The sequence below is a fragment of the Cyprinodon tularosa genome, unplaced genomic scaffold (assembly GCF_016077235.1).
Source record: "Cyprinodon tularosa strain WSP-4 unplaced genomic scaffold, ASM1607723v1 ctg157, whole genome shotgun sequence".
Classification (NCBI taxonomy): Eukaryota; Metazoa; Chordata; class Actinopteri; order Cyprinodontiformes; family Cyprinodontidae; genus Cyprinodon; species Cyprinodon tularosa.
Genome location: NW_024038405.1, coordinates 942,384 through 959,464, shown reverse-complemented (window position 1 = coordinate 959,464; position 17,081 = coordinate 942,384). Strand labels below are relative to the sequence as shown.

At 38.7% G+C, this 17,081-nt stretch overlaps 1 protein-coding gene across 1 annotated transcript; it reads right to left on the bottom strand.

Moving 5' to 3' along the window:
* Nucleotides 1-14,076: 14,076 nt before the first annotated feature.
* On the bottom strand, nucleotides 14,077-16,532 carry prr18 (proline rich 18). Its single transcript, XM_038280157.1, has one exon. It carries the CDS (start codon nucleotides 16,367-16,369, stop codon nucleotides 15,617-15,619), a length of 753 nt encoding a protein of 250 aa, XP_038136085.1. The 5' UTR covers nucleotides 16,370-16,532; the 3' UTR covers nucleotides 14,077-15,616.
* Nucleotides 16,533-17,081: the final 549 nt, after the last annotated feature.

Below are 17,081 nucleotides of genomic sequence, written 5' to 3'. Positions count from 1 at the left end.
ATTAAAGATACTGACATAAACTATAGAATATAAGGGTTTCAGGTACTTTGGTCTGGGTTTTGTTTTTTGTTTTTTTATTTAGTTTAGTTATTTATACTTGAGTTACTTAAGATCAGGGCATAATCTAATTCTAATATATATATATATATATATATATACACTCACTGGCCACTTTATTAGGTACACCTGTCCAACTGCTCGTTAACACTTAATTTCTAAGCAGCCAATCACATGGCGGCAACTCAGTGCATTTAGGCATGTAGACATGGTCAAGACAATCTCCTGCAGTTCAAACTGAGCATCAGTATGGGGAAGAAAGGTGATTTGAGTGACTTTGAACGTGGCATGATTGTTGGTGCCAGAAGGGCTGGTCTGAGTATTTCAGAAACTGCTGATCTACTGGGATTTTCGAGCACAACCATCTCTAGGGTTTACAGAGAATGGTCCGAAAAAGAAAAAAACATCCAGTGAGCGGCAGTTCTGTGGGCCGAAATGCCTTGTTGATGCCAGAGGTCAGAGGAGAATGGCCAATCTGGTTCGAGCTAATAGAAGGGCAACAGTGACTCAAATAACCACCCGTTACAACCAAGGTGGGCAGAAGAGCATCTCTGAACGCACAGTACGTCGAACTTTGAGGCAGATGGGCTACAGCAGCAGAAGACCACACCGGGTGCCACTCCTTTCAGCTAAGAACAGGAAACTGAGGCTACAATTTGCACAAGCTCATCGAAATTGGACAATAGAAGATTGGAAAAACGTTGCCTGGTCTGATGAGTCTCGATTTCTGCTGCGACATTCGGATGGTAGGGTCAGAATTTGGCGTCTACAACATGAAAGCATGGATCCATCCTGCCTTGTATCAACGGTTCAGGCTGGTGGTGGTGGTGTCATGGTGTGGGGAATATTTTCTTGGCACTCTTTGGGCCCCTTGGTACCAATTGAGCATTGTTGCAAAGCCACAGCCTACCTGAGTATTGTTGCTGACCATGTCCATCCCTTTATGACCACAATGTACCCAACTTCTGATGGCTACTTTCAGCAGGATAATGCGCCATGTCATAAAGCTGGAATCCTCTCAGACTGGTTTCTTGAACATGACAATGAGTTCACTGTACTCAAATGGCCTCCACAGTCACCAGATCTCAATCCAATAGAGCATCTTTGGGATGTGGTGGAACGGGAGATTCGCATCATGGATGTGCAGCCGACAAATCTGCGGCAACTGTATGATGCCATCCTGTCAATGTGGACCAAACTCCCCGAGGAATGCTTCCAGCACCTTTTTGAATCTATGCCATGAAGAATTGAGGCAGTTCTGAAGGCAAAAGGGGGTCCAACCCGTTACTAGCATGGGGTACCTAATAAAGTGGCCGGTGAGTGTATATACATGCTATATGTCCCTTCAGTAAACACACATTGAAATGATTCTGCGTTTACCATTAGTTTGGTTTTATTGCATTCCCAGTTTGCAGCAGCCTGACTAATTTGCTTTCTGTGATGTGTGTCAACTGCTCACGCGATTTGAGTTGTTGTTGGGATATTGTTAATGGTGTGTTACATCTCCAGAGCAGCCATAGTGCTATTCAGCTCACACCCGATGAGGCAGCACAGTCGGGTGATAGAGCACTTTGCCTGCTGGGTGCAAAACCTGCTTGATCGAGAGCTCTTTAAGCGAGGTCTCGTTTACTCACAAGACAGTGTAGCAGGTTGCAGGATCTGTACAAACCCAATCAGCTGCAGACAGCATAGGTGGAGAAGCATGGTTGTTGGACTGTGTATCTGCATATGTTCAATAATAATAATAATAATAATAATGCTAAAAAACAAAAAACAAAAAAACATTCAGTTGTTTTGGTATGGTTAAAACCACCTCTAAAGACAATTTAACTTGACTAACATATTCCTCTCATCAAAATGAATGTAATACAGATAGACATGTTGTTGTTTGGTCAATTTAATTTTGAGGATCTGTTATACACAGGTGTGAAATTCAACACATTAAAATGACTATGAGCAGATGGTCACAAAGATAGAAAATTACTACTCCAACTGTCTTATAAATCATCCCAGCTAATATTGAGCAAATAAAATCCAGGCAGGTTGGATAAATTGCCTTGTTATTCAAAAACGTAACCAGGGGATTTGCAAACTCTCCGTTTGACTTCATCTCTAATTGCTTTTATTTTCAGTATTTCTCATAGACCCGGGGAATGTGCTTATGGTACAGCCGGGCGGCATAGGCAGGAGGGACTGCTGTCTATTCATGTTTGTTTGTGGGCCATCTGGATTTCACATGTAGAAGTTGCCAAAACAGCTGTTTTATTTCTCACATTTCTTTTCTTGTCCAAAATCTGCAAGTTACAACTTATGCAAATATCATATAAAAAGCCTTATGTAATTAATGAAAAAAAATATTAAAATTCTATAGAATCCCAACCTAAAAACAGAGGGATGACAGGAAGCAATAGTTCAATTCCAAAGAAAAAAATATATTGAAAAAAGCATTGCCTTGGCAATTATTGCATGTAAAAATATAAAGATCAGCAATGTTTGGCTTGAGGCCCTTCTTGCGAGCATCAATTATTTCATCTCCACCAGTATTTCCTTCTACCCTTTAAGTGTAAGCGTAACATGCAATTCTGTGAAAACAGCATTTGAACCTTTATGGATGCTTCTGCTTTTGCTTCTAAGTATCAAGCAAAGATAATCTGAGTAAATACAGCCACTGATTATGAAATAACTAATCTATTTTCTAAAAGACAGAGGGTATCAAAACTGGTTGATATATCATAAAAAAAATAAAAATAAATTTTATATTGTGTTACTGAGTGCAATTTTCTCACAGAGACCTGATTACCTTGCAGACCTTTAGAATAGAGGTGTCAAGTAACAAAGCAAAAATACTTCGTTACTCTGTTTCAGTACACTTTTTAGGTATCTATACTTTACTCCATTACTTATTGTTCTTCCTACTTCTGACTTCTACTCATTACATTTTTACACAAGTATCTGTACTTTCTATTCCTTACATTTTTAAAACTAACATTGCTCGTTACTCATGGCTTCAGTTTATGTTCATAAATATTTATTTCACGTCATGTGCGCCATCCAATGCAGATTATTGGTGCCATCCACATCTAGTGAAAACTAGTGTAATTGGATGAGTCATACAGGTGCTGGTCATAAAATTAGAATATCATGAAAAAGTAGATTGATTTCAGTAATTCCATTTAAAAAGTGAAACTTGTATATTATATTCATACATTACATACAAACTCATATATTTCAGATGTTTATTTTGTTTAATTTTGATGATTACAAATGACAACAAATGAAAATCTCAAATTCATCATATCAGAAAATTAGAATATTACTGAAGACCAATAAAAACAAAGGATTTATAGAAATGTTGGCCAACTGAAAAGTATGAACATGAAAAGTATGAGCATGTACAGCACTCAGTATTTAGTTGGGCCTCCTTTGGCCTGTATTACTGCAGCAATGCGGCGTGGCATGGAGTCGATCAGTCTGTGGCACTGCTCAGGTGTTATGATAGCCCAGGTTGCTCTAATAGTGGCTTTTAGCTCTTCTGAATTGTTGGGTCTGGTGTATTGCATCTTCTTCTTCACAATACCCCATAGATTTTCTATGGGGTTAAGGTCAGGAGAGTTTGCTGGCCAATTAAGAACAGGGATACCATGGTCCTTCAACCAGGTACTGGTAGCTTTGGCACTGTGTGCAGGTGCCAAGTCCTGTTGGAAAATGAAATCTGCATCTCCAAAAAGTTGGTCAGCTGCAGGAAGCATGAAGTGCTCTAAAACTTCCTGGTATGTGGCTGCGTTGACCCTGGACCTCAGAAAACACAATGGACCAACACCAGCAGATGACATGGCACCCCAAACCATCACTGACTGTGGAAACTTTACACTGGACTTCAAGCAACGTGGATGAAGTGCCTCTCTTCTTTTCCTCCAGACTCTGGGACCTTGATTTCCAAAGGAAATGCAAAATTTACTTTCATCAGAGAACATGACTTTGGACCACTCACCAGCAGTCCAGTCCTGTTTCTCTTTAGCCCAGGCAAGACGCTTCTGACGCTGTCTGTGGTTCAAGAGTGGCTTGACACAAGGAATGCGACAGCAGAAACCCATGTCTTTCATACGTCTGTGTGTGGTGGTTCTTGAAGCACTCACTCCAGCTGCAGTCCACTCTTTGTGAATCTCCCCCACATTTTTGAATGGGTTTTGTTTCACAATCCTCTCCAGGGTGCGGTTATCTCTCTTGCTTGTACACTTTTTTCGACCACATCTTTTCCTTCCCTTCGCCTCTCTATTAATGTGCTTGGACACTGAGCTCTGTGAACAGCCAGCCTCTTTAGCGATGACCTTTTGTGTCTTGCCCTCCTTGTGCAAGGTGTCGATGGTCGTCTTTTGGACAACTGTCAAGTCAGCAGTCTTCCCCATGATTGTGTAGCCTATAGAACTAGACTGAAAGACCATTTAAAGGCTTTTGCAGGTGGTTTGAGTTAATTAGCTGATTAGAGTGTGGCACCAGGGGCCATCAATTTTGAACCTTTTCACAATATTCTAATTTTCTGATATGATGAATTTGAGATTTTCATTTGTTGTCATTTGTAATCATCAAAATTAAACAAAATAAACATCTGAAATATATGAGTTTGTATGTAATGTATGAATATAATATACAAGTTTCACTTTTTAAATGGAATTACTGAAATCAATCTACTTTTTCATGATATTCTAATTTTATGACCAGCACCTGTGGAAAGCAAACACTCATTGGTTAGCTAAAGGAAATCATCAGAAGCAAGCAGGTGTTCTTCAAACTGAAAACGTGAATTATCTATGCCATGCTACAATGTCGGATTCAGAAAAAGATGTCGAAATGTCTGAAAGGTCGGACACAGGTGAGAGCGTATCGGGAGACGGAGACCAACAAGACCTCCCTCATCCTTGGCCCTATCTCAAAGAATTTTTCGAAATAGTCAAAACATTAAGCTTTCAATTCAACAATGATGGCGCAGGCACATTGTGGGGAGGTGAAGTTAAATGAACAACGGGGAATGAAAAGCAGTGATCATCTGTCCGAACTGTCAGTTCTCTGAGTTCATTATAAAGTTTTTTGAGTTTTTCGTGTTTTTCCCTGCCCTATATAGACATGGAAGTCCTAGATTTTTCACCCTGAATTCTCACATTGGCTGTTTCAAAATGATGTGTAAAAAAAAAAAAAAAAAAAAAAAAAAGATAAACACCAGATCTCAACTATTTTTCACAAGGGAGCAAACTGAGCTACGGTGTAAAGGTACGATCATTATGAATAGCCTTTATATCAGGCATCCCCAAACTCGGTCCTCAAGGCCCGCTGTCCTGCAGGTTTTAGATGTTTCTCTGCTCCAGCACAGCTGATTTTAATTGATAGTTGATTAACAGGCTTTTGCTCTACTGCAGTCATCATAATCAGCTGTGCTAAAGCAGGGAAACCTCTAAAACCTGCAGGACAGCGGCCCTCGAGGACCGAGTTTGGGGATGCCTGCTTTATATGAATACTTTGAGGAGATGGCCAAAATGTGGAGGAACATTATCAGGAAAAACACTATAAATTGAATTAGCTCATTTTGTGACTAACCGAGAGCAAATAGATAGTATGTTTTTGTGCTTGTTTCATGAGTCACAGAGAAGCATATTTATGAAAGCAAAAAAAAAAAGTATTTCATTTGAGAGCAGAGATGGAAGACGACATCAGAGAGACAGTGAGAGAAGGACAGAGACAGAGAGTTGTGGGAATAAATATTTAAAGTGAGTGTCTCTTGTTTCAGGGGCTGGGAAACAGAGGCCACAGAACAAATGAGAAGTAAACATACAGCCACAGGAAGCCTTTAACTGCGGCAAGGGCCAATTAGACCCCAGCAGGTGTTCTTGACTGGGTCCTCTCAGCTCCTGCCTCACCTCTGTCTGGCAGAGCGCCAATCCAAAGTGAGGAAACAAGAGCAGTTTCATTTGCTCTGCAATTTAAGGCAAACTATTTCTTCTGGAGGGCCCCTAAAAACCTTTATTGTGCTCCCTTTGTCCCATGGCCCACCCCCTCCAAGTGCAAGTCATTAGAGAAGACAATTACATCCTCCTTATGAAGCTTGACTTTTACAGGAGGGGAAGATAAGGAAGGATCTCTCTCATGCAGGACCCCCGAAGCATATTGCTGTCTTCACACCCAGACAGAAGAGAGACAGACGGGTCAAAATCAAAGTCAATTACTCAGGCCAGGAGAGCAGACAAAACATGAGCTAGATCTCACATCCATGCAGCACCTCAAAGACAACTGGAGATAATTGGCACTCTGTTAAGTACATCCTAATAAAGTGGCTCAAGCTTAGTCTTTTTATCTTAACCTATTGATGGTTAGCTTCAAAACTGTTATATATATATATATATATATATATAAACACTCTACAGGCTGATCCATCGTTGATGTAATGTCCTTAAAACAGGTCAAAATGGGGTTCAGTATTGTGTGCAATATTGTGGCAGATGGTCTCCTGAGGGATCTCCCACCAGACCTGGAATAAAGCATCCGCCAGCCCCTGAACACACTGTGGTGCAATGGGATGTTGGTAGATGGATCGAAACATGATGTCCCAGATGTGCTCAATCAGACTCAGGTCTGGGGAATGGGTGCGCCAGTCCATAGTTTCAATGATTTCATCTTGCAGGAAGCGCTGACACACTCCAGCAACATTAGGTCTAGTATTGTCTCGCCCTAGGAGGAACCAAGGGTCAACCGCACCAGGATATGGTCTCACAAGAGGTCTGAGGATCTCATCTCAGTACCTAATGGCAGTCATTCCAAACCGGTCATGTTGAAGGATGTTAAAGGCAGCACATCGCTCTCCATGATGTCTCCAGACTTTGTCACACCAATCCTGGTGTTCTCTGCCAAATGCTAAGTACCCTGCACGGTGTTGGACTGTGAGCACAATCCCCAACTGTGGACGTTGGGCCCTCATACCATCCTCATGGAGTCCGTTTCTAACAGTTTATGTAGATCCATAGATATTTGGGGCTTTCTGAAATACCTATGCAGGACTCTGGCAGTGCTCCTCCTGTTACTGCTTGCACAAAGGGGGAGGTAGCGGTCCTGTTGCTGGTTTGTTACTCTCCTACGGCCTCCTCCAAGTCCTGGATTACTGGCCTGTCTCCTGGTAGCACATCCAGCCTATGGATACTATGCTGACAGACACAGCAAACCTTCTGGCCACAGCTTGATGTGCCGTCCTGGAAGAGCTTCCCTACCTGAGCCAAATGTGTGGGTTGTAAGGTCCATATCATGCTACCATGAGTGTGAAAGCACCATCAACATTCAAAAGTGACCACAACATCAGCCAGAAAGTATAGGTACAGAGATGTGGTCCCCACCTACAGAACCACTTGAGTCTTGCTAATCGCCACTAATTTCCACCTGATGTCTATTCCAATTGCACAACAGCATGTGAAATCAATTATCAATCAGTGTTGCTTTCTAAGTAGACAGCTTGATTTCACAAATGTTTGATTTTATTCAAGTTATATTGTGTTGTTTATGTGTTGCTTTTATTTATATATATATATATATATATATATATATATATATATATATATATATATATACATTTTTGTCTGTTATACCATATTTGAATCATATCCAAAAGCAAATCCCTTCTTTCACAAACTGGTTAATTGAAACTGACTTTTTTTCTTTTTTCTAGCAGATTATATTAGTGCAATGCTGGAACATAGAAACAGTCCCTCAATTAACTTCAGCGGATCCAAAACGCTGCAGCTAAACTTTTAACTAAAATCTCCCGCTTGGCTTCAACTAAAACACATATTTGTTTTTAAAACACTGATAGTTGTTTCTAAAGATTTAAATAACCTGGTCCTCTCTTATATTTTTTAGATGCATAATTGTTTCCACTGTAGATGCTTTATGGCTACAGAGAGAACTCTCTGCTGTCCCCCAGTGTTTGCTAAAGACCATGATGAAGCCATAAATAATCCCCGACCTACAAAGGTAAGAATATATTTGCAGTGTCTGGTATTCCCAAATTTGTCTCAAATTTCAGGAAAGAAGGGCATAGTTAGACATCAGGTAACACAGGAAACTTGCAGTAACTATATGTAAGCTAAAAATGTTGTTCAGAAATTTTTATAAATAATTTAAAAGACATCTATAAGATCTATGGCCGATGTTTTGATGACCTTAAACCTACCTTTTATGACCCGTGTACCCATGCAATTTTTTTCCCATTATCTCAAGGAAAAATGAAATAAGGGCCAGCTATCATTTTGTTGTGGTCTAATTTTTTTTTGTCTCGAACCTTCATTTAATAATATAAAACATCACAAATATAAAAGAAATAATGAGGGTTTTTTTTTCTTACAGCTGCTTTTTTGTTCAAAACCCTTGCCCTTAATTGTCCAAATCTATCCTTAAACACATATAGCGACCTAAAATGTTACATTTGGTTACATTTGTGAAGATGAGTATTACAGAGGCTGTGCATCTTCAAAGATAACACAGGATGGCGCTGTTAGATAGGTAAAGATCAATCTAAACCATCCAGTTAGGTTGGTTTAGGAGTCATGAAGCAGAAATAATTACTGATTACAGATCAGTACTTATTAGAGACTGTAGATCCTCAAATTGATGATCGAAGACCTCAGCTCCTTCTGCAGATCATATATCTTTCTATTATATGCTTTTAATATTACTCATATTTTAGCATTTTGAATACATTGCTTCACATTAGCTTTTTGATAAGATATAAAAAAATACTTGAGAAGTGTCATTATTTGGAGATTTGTGCTACTATATTGATTCGGCCTCATTCTCTCTCTCCAGCTCTCTCTCTGTGACTTCATTAGCTTTGTATCAAAAGACTGAATGTTGTAGAATGGAAATGGTTAACATTCTAAAAAAAGAACAAAAAACAGGAATCTGTCTTGCTCATTTTTGGTAATCCTTCTTGTCAGCCAAGAGCATCCTCCCACACCGCAGATATCTTCTGTTTTAGCAAGGCAATAAAAGAGCCAGAAATAAAAGCAGGAGGAGTAAGTCCACCTACTCTCCCAGAGAGCCCTTATCATATTACCTGATACTCAACATGCCTCAGCATTTACAATACATAACTTTACCTACAGTAAGATATGAAGGATGGAAGAAAAGAATTAGCAGATACGATGACTTGAAAACTTATGACTATATGTTCCTTTACAACAAAAAACATCAGGGTACTTTATTAAGATTTTATGTAATAGACAAACACAAGTGAACACAGTTAAAAATTAAGAGATTATGACAAGAGAGGGGAAAAAAACCTGCCATCACATGGCTGAACACCTTAACAGTAAAGCTGGTAAAAGGGCAAAGGTAATTCTGGAGGAGCTTCACAGCTCAGGTAGGAAAATTTGAAGGCAGGAAAAATATTACCCAAAACAGCAACAAGGCCATACAAACTCCTGGCTGCAGGTCACCACAAACCATATAAAAGACACAGTAAACATGTGCTAGAAGGTGCTAAGAAAAGTATGAAGCACAGCAGAAATGAACACAACGAATTAGACTTAAGTAAAGGGGTAAAGTCATCCAGCTGTAGTTTTATTTAGCAGTTACAGACTTAGAATTCAATTAAAACATAACAATGCTGGTAGAAAATCTTCAAACTGGATAAAGAACTTCTTTCCTGTAGGAAAACAACCATAAACAACCAGCCAGCGTAGCCAAAGTTCAGACCTAAATCAATAAAGAATCTGCAACATATAATTTAAATGACTTCAAAGCTGTAGATGTGGGTGAATGTGGTTCTAAGGTACTGAATTGGAAGTGAATATTAATGTGTGACACAGTTTCTAGATTTTATGTGAGATAAAAGTGTAAACCACATTAGTTTGACACCAAATTGGATGCTAAACATCAGAAATTTTACAGGCTGTGTAAAAAGGCTGGCAGAGATGACAAAGATGGAGAACAGCTTAATGCTTTTTTGTCCTAACTCATGAATGAAGACAGGTTTTAGCTTTAGATGGTAAGAGTCTGATGTCACTCAATTCTTCAGAAATGTCTTTGTCACTTAATAGAGAGCAGCAGGAAGCATCCGTTTTTATCTTAGGCTAGTTCAGTTGTTAAATAAAGACTACTACATAAATACTATCAGTGTGAGGGCAATAAGGGACTGCAATTCTGCAATTGTTAGTGCTGCTTGCAGAGTGTTAATGATGAGGCGGAGGCAGCAGCCATCTGTTCTTCTCTCTGTCACTTTAAATCTGCTCCAGATAATGTTGCTGTGCGACTGGGCTTCAACACCGACCTAGAAACCGATCTATTACTAAAGAGCACTGCAGTGATTTCCTTTTCATTTGTTATCCAAAAAAGGATGGGCCAGATTTGCATTTCAGACCAAAATAGATAATAGAAAAGGATTGGATACTTAAGTCTGTGACAATAATGAAATCATGAAAAAATGAAGAAATAAACAATAATTAATACTGAAGTCCTTTTTTCGAAAGCATTCCTTTTGCTTTAAAGGTAATAGAGCAACCAGTAGCCCCTAGATACTGACAGTCAAATACATGTAGTTTGGCTTCAGGCTTAATTCAGACTCAGCTGAATAAGAGGCTGAGACATACAGACAAGGCCACAATTGAAAAGACACAATAGTAGAGAGGATTACATAACTTTTGGTTAACAAACCAGATGATAATATCCTTACATGAGACACTGAGAACCAAACAGGCCCTGGTACACACTGTGTTGGCTCTGACATGATCCCAGTCTGAACCCATGTGACTGGAACATCTGCTGTGACCCTGAATGAGAGTGCCTGTCCAGAGCAAGGGGCTTTATATGTAGCAGGAGTGTTTAATTACTCAACATACTGTTGCTGAGAACCAAAGCAATGCACTGTGTTGGACCCTTCTATTATAAACCTTAAAATGATCTCTAAATAATTACAGTACTGCTGGCCGAATCTTAAGGTGAAGAAATGGACATTCATGTTTTCAGTCACTAGAGTTGTATGCATTTACAAAAGCAACAGTGACAACAGTAATTTGCATGCATCTATTATGAAAGGTTGTAGAATGGAATCTCACACAACATAAAACTGGGTTTCCTCCTTTGGAAAACACCTAGTCTACTTTTATGTTTATATAAACCATTAAATACAAATGGGATATATTACCTGTGGATAGAATTGACTTTCATGTGATTCTTGTTAGAAGTTTACATTTATTTATTTTGGGCATGGAAGTTCTTAATTTGGGTATTTAATCATGCATTGGAGTTGGGAGGGGTTTTCAAGGTAGATTGATATTCCTAAATAAAACTTCAGGGATTTTCCTAACAAAATTGGATGAAGGAATTTTAATTTATTGCAGGTATCTTTCTAGCCCATACAGGTTCCAAGTTAGATGTACACTTACATTACTAATAAAAGTCATGCTAGTTATGGAATGTGTTTGGAACAAATGAATACCACATTATTAGATTATAATTAAAATAATTAAACCACAGCGGTTTTCATCTAAAGTCACAGAGACAGTGATGCTGAAAAACCGATGCTGCAGGCTGGTCCAGTTTCCTGAAATGCTCTTGTAGCAAATCAAAGTGGTACTCAATAGTTTGAATACACAGAGATTACTAGAGACCATCGGGCCCTCGGGTCACTCTCGTGAAGACTGTCTCATGATTTGGTCAGGGACATTCCAGCTATTGGCCTTCTTAAAGTCACATTATAGGGTTCAAGTTGCATTCATCCTGTTCCTCCTTGTATGAAGGAGCAGATACTGGTCCTTTTGATGGGTAAAGAACCTCGGGTAGACCGTTCTCCTGTGCAAACTCTTGGGTCCATTTATCGCCTCATGCTACCAGTTGTGACATCAACCTTGGTCAAAGGAGAAACTAGAGAGAGGCAGTCAAAATATATATATTTTTTTAACGAAGGGGAAAATAAGAAGCTCTGCTGCCTTCACCTGCAAAACCATTCTTGTTTTTTTGGGTCGTCTCATTGTTTCCTCTTTAGTGCAGCTGTTTTTAGCCCTAAAACAGCTGACACTATCAAACCGACCAGATCCAAAGTCTAGATGATGTAGGCAGGTCTGATTAAAAGTATATTGTTGATTAAAATTTGTTATGACAAATATTTCCTAAAACAAATTTAGTATGCAGCTGCAGAGAAGCTGTACACTTCTGCAGCATTCCCAAAGATCCTGGCATAATTCTGGCTGAATGTTTGACCAGGGTGATATCCAGAAATGGGACATTTCATTTGAACAGGAAATATTATATAAGTGCACACTTTTAAAGTGATCTGAGTTTAAGACCTGGCTTTCAGGGAAGTCCACTTCAGAATCAAGTGTCTCTTCCTCCTTTCAAAACCAGATTTGGTAAGTGTTGCCATTTTGTTGTGCTGCTCACTTTTGTCCAAGCTTCAACCATCTGACTCAAGTTGTCCCACTTAGATAAAATGAAATGATGATGCTGAAGAACAACCCAAGAACCTCCAAGATCTTAGTTGATTATAATCTGGAAGATGATGATACCCTTGCTGTGTACAGAGACTGAGTCTATGCAGACTGATAAGATTGAGAAAAAGAGGTCTAGACCGAATAGACACCTTTATCTTAGATAGAATCAGTAGCTGTCTTAACGGACAAGCTAATGCCTTCTAGACAGAGATGGGAAGTAACGAAGTACAAATACTTCGTTACTGTACTCAAGTAGATTTTTCTGATATTTTTACTTAACTTTACTACTTATTTTTATGGCGACTTTTTACTTCTACTCCTTACATTTTTACACAAATATCTGTACCTTCTACTCCTTACATTTTAAAAAACTGGCTCGTTACTTTAGTTTTGAATCATTTCAATGGAGTTACCGTTATTATTTTTCACGTCATCAATACCAAATTCAATCTAATTGGATGGGAATCTACGTTGCATTTGACGCACCACTACAAGATGAATCGATAGATTTGGCGGTATTCATTCGCGGCAAATCATTGCAGCTTGGTGGCGGTGGCGTTAGCATAGTAGTATGGACGACGAGATGATTGAAAATGAACACAACGGAGATCTAGACCTATTGGCAGACATCCATTTAAAATGTAGGCAACGGCATGAAAAAAGTGGTTTCTATTTTTACTTTTATACTTTAAGTAAATTTACAAGCCTGTACTTTGGTAAAAGTGGAAGTACTGATTAAACTTCTTTACTCAAGTAAAAGTAACAGAGTATTTTTTAACACAAGTATCTGTACTTTTACTCAAGTACGGAAAGTGAGTACTTTTGCCATCTCTGCTTCTAGACAATGTCTTTTATGGTCAGATTGAGTGAAGATGATTCTTTTTGAGAACAATGATATGAACAATTTAGTAAGAACTCAGAATAAGGCTCTCAAACAAACACTTTAACCAATGCAATGCTGGAAACGTATTATTTGAATCATTTGGTTCCCTGTGCTATCAGTGCATGGAACAAAGTGGATAAAATGAGATGATCTCAAAATTCCTCAACTAAACTTAAAATCAGCATCTTAAACTTGGACACCATTTTTTCTACATATCCGAGGAAATTACCACAGGAATTTGATACCAGCACAGTTTTCTTTACAAATATATGTAATTTTACCCCTGCCTGTAGACTGTCTGTGATTCCAACTCATTTGACTAAATTTTATTATAAGAAATCCCAGTGCTTGATCGTTATCCAACCAACTCCCATTGAATACCATATCAGTGGTAGATTTATGTAAGCATCAGCTTAAAACAGCTGTTTTAAGCTGATGCAGTGGGAGTATTTTCAACACAGCAAGCTAACTTATTCTGTCCGACAGCCTCTAAGATACTATTGTTTGTAGAAACAGCTGGAGAGTGGCTAAAAGAACCTTCGCCTTGCACACAAACACATTTTTAAAAAGCAAATGGACATTTTGTCCCATTTCACTTAGACTTTGACTTGTTTCATGTTCTACTATGTACAACCGTATATACCACGGTAAAATTAATAAACACAGAAGAGAAACTCCTTTTATAACTTTATTGCTCTTCCATTGACATTGGCTGTACTTCGCCACCATTTTTCCTGATCAGCTGTTTTTCCCTGAGAAGCACACATCCAGGGTAAAAGCAAAGTTCTCATAACAGAAAACAACAGAGTACGTCAGGATAAAACCTGCAAAAAATACCTCACTTTGAAACAGAGATGCAGAAAATAATATAGTGTAATTTTTGTGTAAACATTAGTGGTATATTAAGTTTAATCTAACATCATATGGTAGCTGAAGGGATTGTTCACCTGGGCATTGGGCATGCAGCACACTGGCCAACCCTGCTTAACGGGACATCTAAGAAGCTTAAAATGCTAATGCCCAAATGGCTCCAGGTAGCTGCACAGAAGAAACAAAGAGCCTTTATAAAAATGCAGTCTGGGTAAGAGACATCAGCAAAAGAACAAAAGTTATTTAAAACATTCAGTTTTCTTTTTACTTAAAAATGAAAAAGACACTTCATCTGAGAACATATATGACCATACAGATAATTGGTCATTAATAAATAGGGCAAATTCAGATTATATGCACATTTTTAAATAGATTTCAAATTAAAACTATTTAATTTTGTCAAGCATGTTTTAATTTTTCAAAGTATGGACGTAAGTGTGTTATTTTTTTATGAGACAATGGTTTAACAGTTCATCAGGATTTACACAAATTGGGACAAATTAACTAAAGTATGATGGATATTTTGTTTTCTTTTAAATCTTGAAATGCTTTTTTTATTTTTCTTGGGGTGTCTTTCATCCTCCCTCCATCTATTCTTCCGTCCAACTAATTTACTAATTATTGTACCTGCACTTCTTCTATCTTACCATCCCTGTCCAGGACAACATATGCAGAAAGATTAGCATGTTTTAAAATTATCATTTCAAATTAAACATCCACGTCTGACTTTAATTTGTTTCTGTGTTCAGAATTGTCAAATGTGCTGACATCAGTGGTACATATTGTTGTATAAACACCTTGGATGATGTCCATATGTTTAGAAAAAAAAAAGGCATTAATTAAAAAATATATATATTTTTAATAAGAGAGTTCTTTTTTGATGTGGTTCAATCTTCTTATTTGAAGTCCCTTTTTAACTGAATTTGCCTTAAATTAGAGATGAAAAGGAAAGTACCAAACCCAGGCTGAGTCTCAGTCAGCAGCACTCATGTTCTCCAACAGTTTATTGTTCCCTAACACAAAAGGAGAGCTTTAGGTGCCTCCACTGACCCCTCATTCAGTCTGCAGACGCCTCACAAATCCTTCTACTCTTGGAAAAAAAAAAAAAAAAAACTTGAGTAGCGATTAAAAAGCAGAATATAAGATCCAAATAAACTTTTTCAAAAGTATTTTGCTCTTTTTGCCAAAGATAACATCATCACAAAGAGACATCTTTTGAAATCAGCTGACATTCTTGTATATCCAGTATATTATTTGCATGAAACCTGAAGAAAAAAACGGATAATACTTGTTTAATTCATCCTTTTTTCTCAATTTAAGATTAAGAAGGATTTGAAGTCAAATGTTAGCAGCCTTTAAGGTGCGGAAGTGCTGAAAGTTTGTCTGCTTTCCCCAAAGCAGCTGCGTTCTCCACTCCTTTCAGCCACTCTTTACATTTCCTTACAACAGTCTCATCCACATCTCCGTCCTCGTCCTCGTACTCCACATCATCGTACTTGTACTGATCGTTCAGCAAAGATATTTTAACTATAGCTGTGATGTCCTGCTCCGCGCTCTCCGCCTTGGCGCCAGGTGCGCAGCACTTGGACGCGCCGTGCGCCTTTTTGGACGGGAAAACACGACGGTGCCGAAAGTCAGCGGAGGCGCAGCACTTCTGCTGTTTGGCCATCATCTGTTTTTCCAGATTTCGTTTTTTAATAACTAGAATGGCTTCAGGGGTTAGACTGAGAGAGAACTGAATCTCCTTCTTTTTCTCCTCTTTTCCACTGAGATGTCTGGCGGAGTCCATGGAACTGGAGCGCCTTATTCCCAGAGAAGGGTCTTGTGGTTTGGGTACCGATAGCCAGGAGCACTTTCCCTGAGTTTCTTGACCAGAACTGGATTTCTGAGCTTGGCATTTATTCTTCTCCTGCTGTGATCTCCATCCTAGATTCCTTAGGTGTGCTGATGTCCAAGAACTGGACTGTTTTTCCTTCTCGGATCCCGATTTGCCGGTTGGATCAGTCAGAGGGTGGTCTGAGTTGGCCTTCTTTTTCCCAAATAGATCCCTGCCAGGAGAGGAGATCCGCTGCTGGAGGCTGATCGGCGGAAAAGGCATCTTTGTGGCATGAAAAATATTAAGACATGAAAACCTGCGAGTGTAACCTGGAAGGCAGTGCGTAAAGCGAACACAGGCGCAATGTTGGCATTATCCTCAGAGCGCAGAGCACCTGCTGTCCACAGACTGGAGTAAAACTGGAGCACACACACAGCCTGGCTGCTTTATGGTGGAGTAGGCAGAGGGGGTGTGGCCTGGAGGGAGGCCAAACAAAGAAACGGAAGACCTCATGACGTCACTTACTAGATTTTTTTAGGGTCTTCCCTATAATGAAACACATCAGCCTTCTGATAATCACATCTATATGGGATTATACAAAATACAGCTGCGTCTTGATTTGCTTTAAATTTTTTATTCATTCCATCTTTATAAAATTAGCTATTTTCAAAATTATCTCAATCTAAAGTGGTTCTAAAATAAAGGGTTTCATAAATATTTGTTTTGAAGAATTTAAGTCCTGGAGTAATTAAATTAATCTTAGCACATTTGAATATTTGGATTGTAAAATTAAAGTTGGTAAAATTTTGAATCTTGGAAAAAAAACAGCAATTCATCTCTAAACCTTAAGTGTAATAGTCTATCACAACCATTTAAATTTTACTATGCAATTTTTAAGAATGTGCACAGAACAGGGAAAGCAGTCTTCATAGACTTGTCATGAAAATAAGCAATAGAAAGAACTGTTAGAGATTTGACTTAATCATGACCCCCC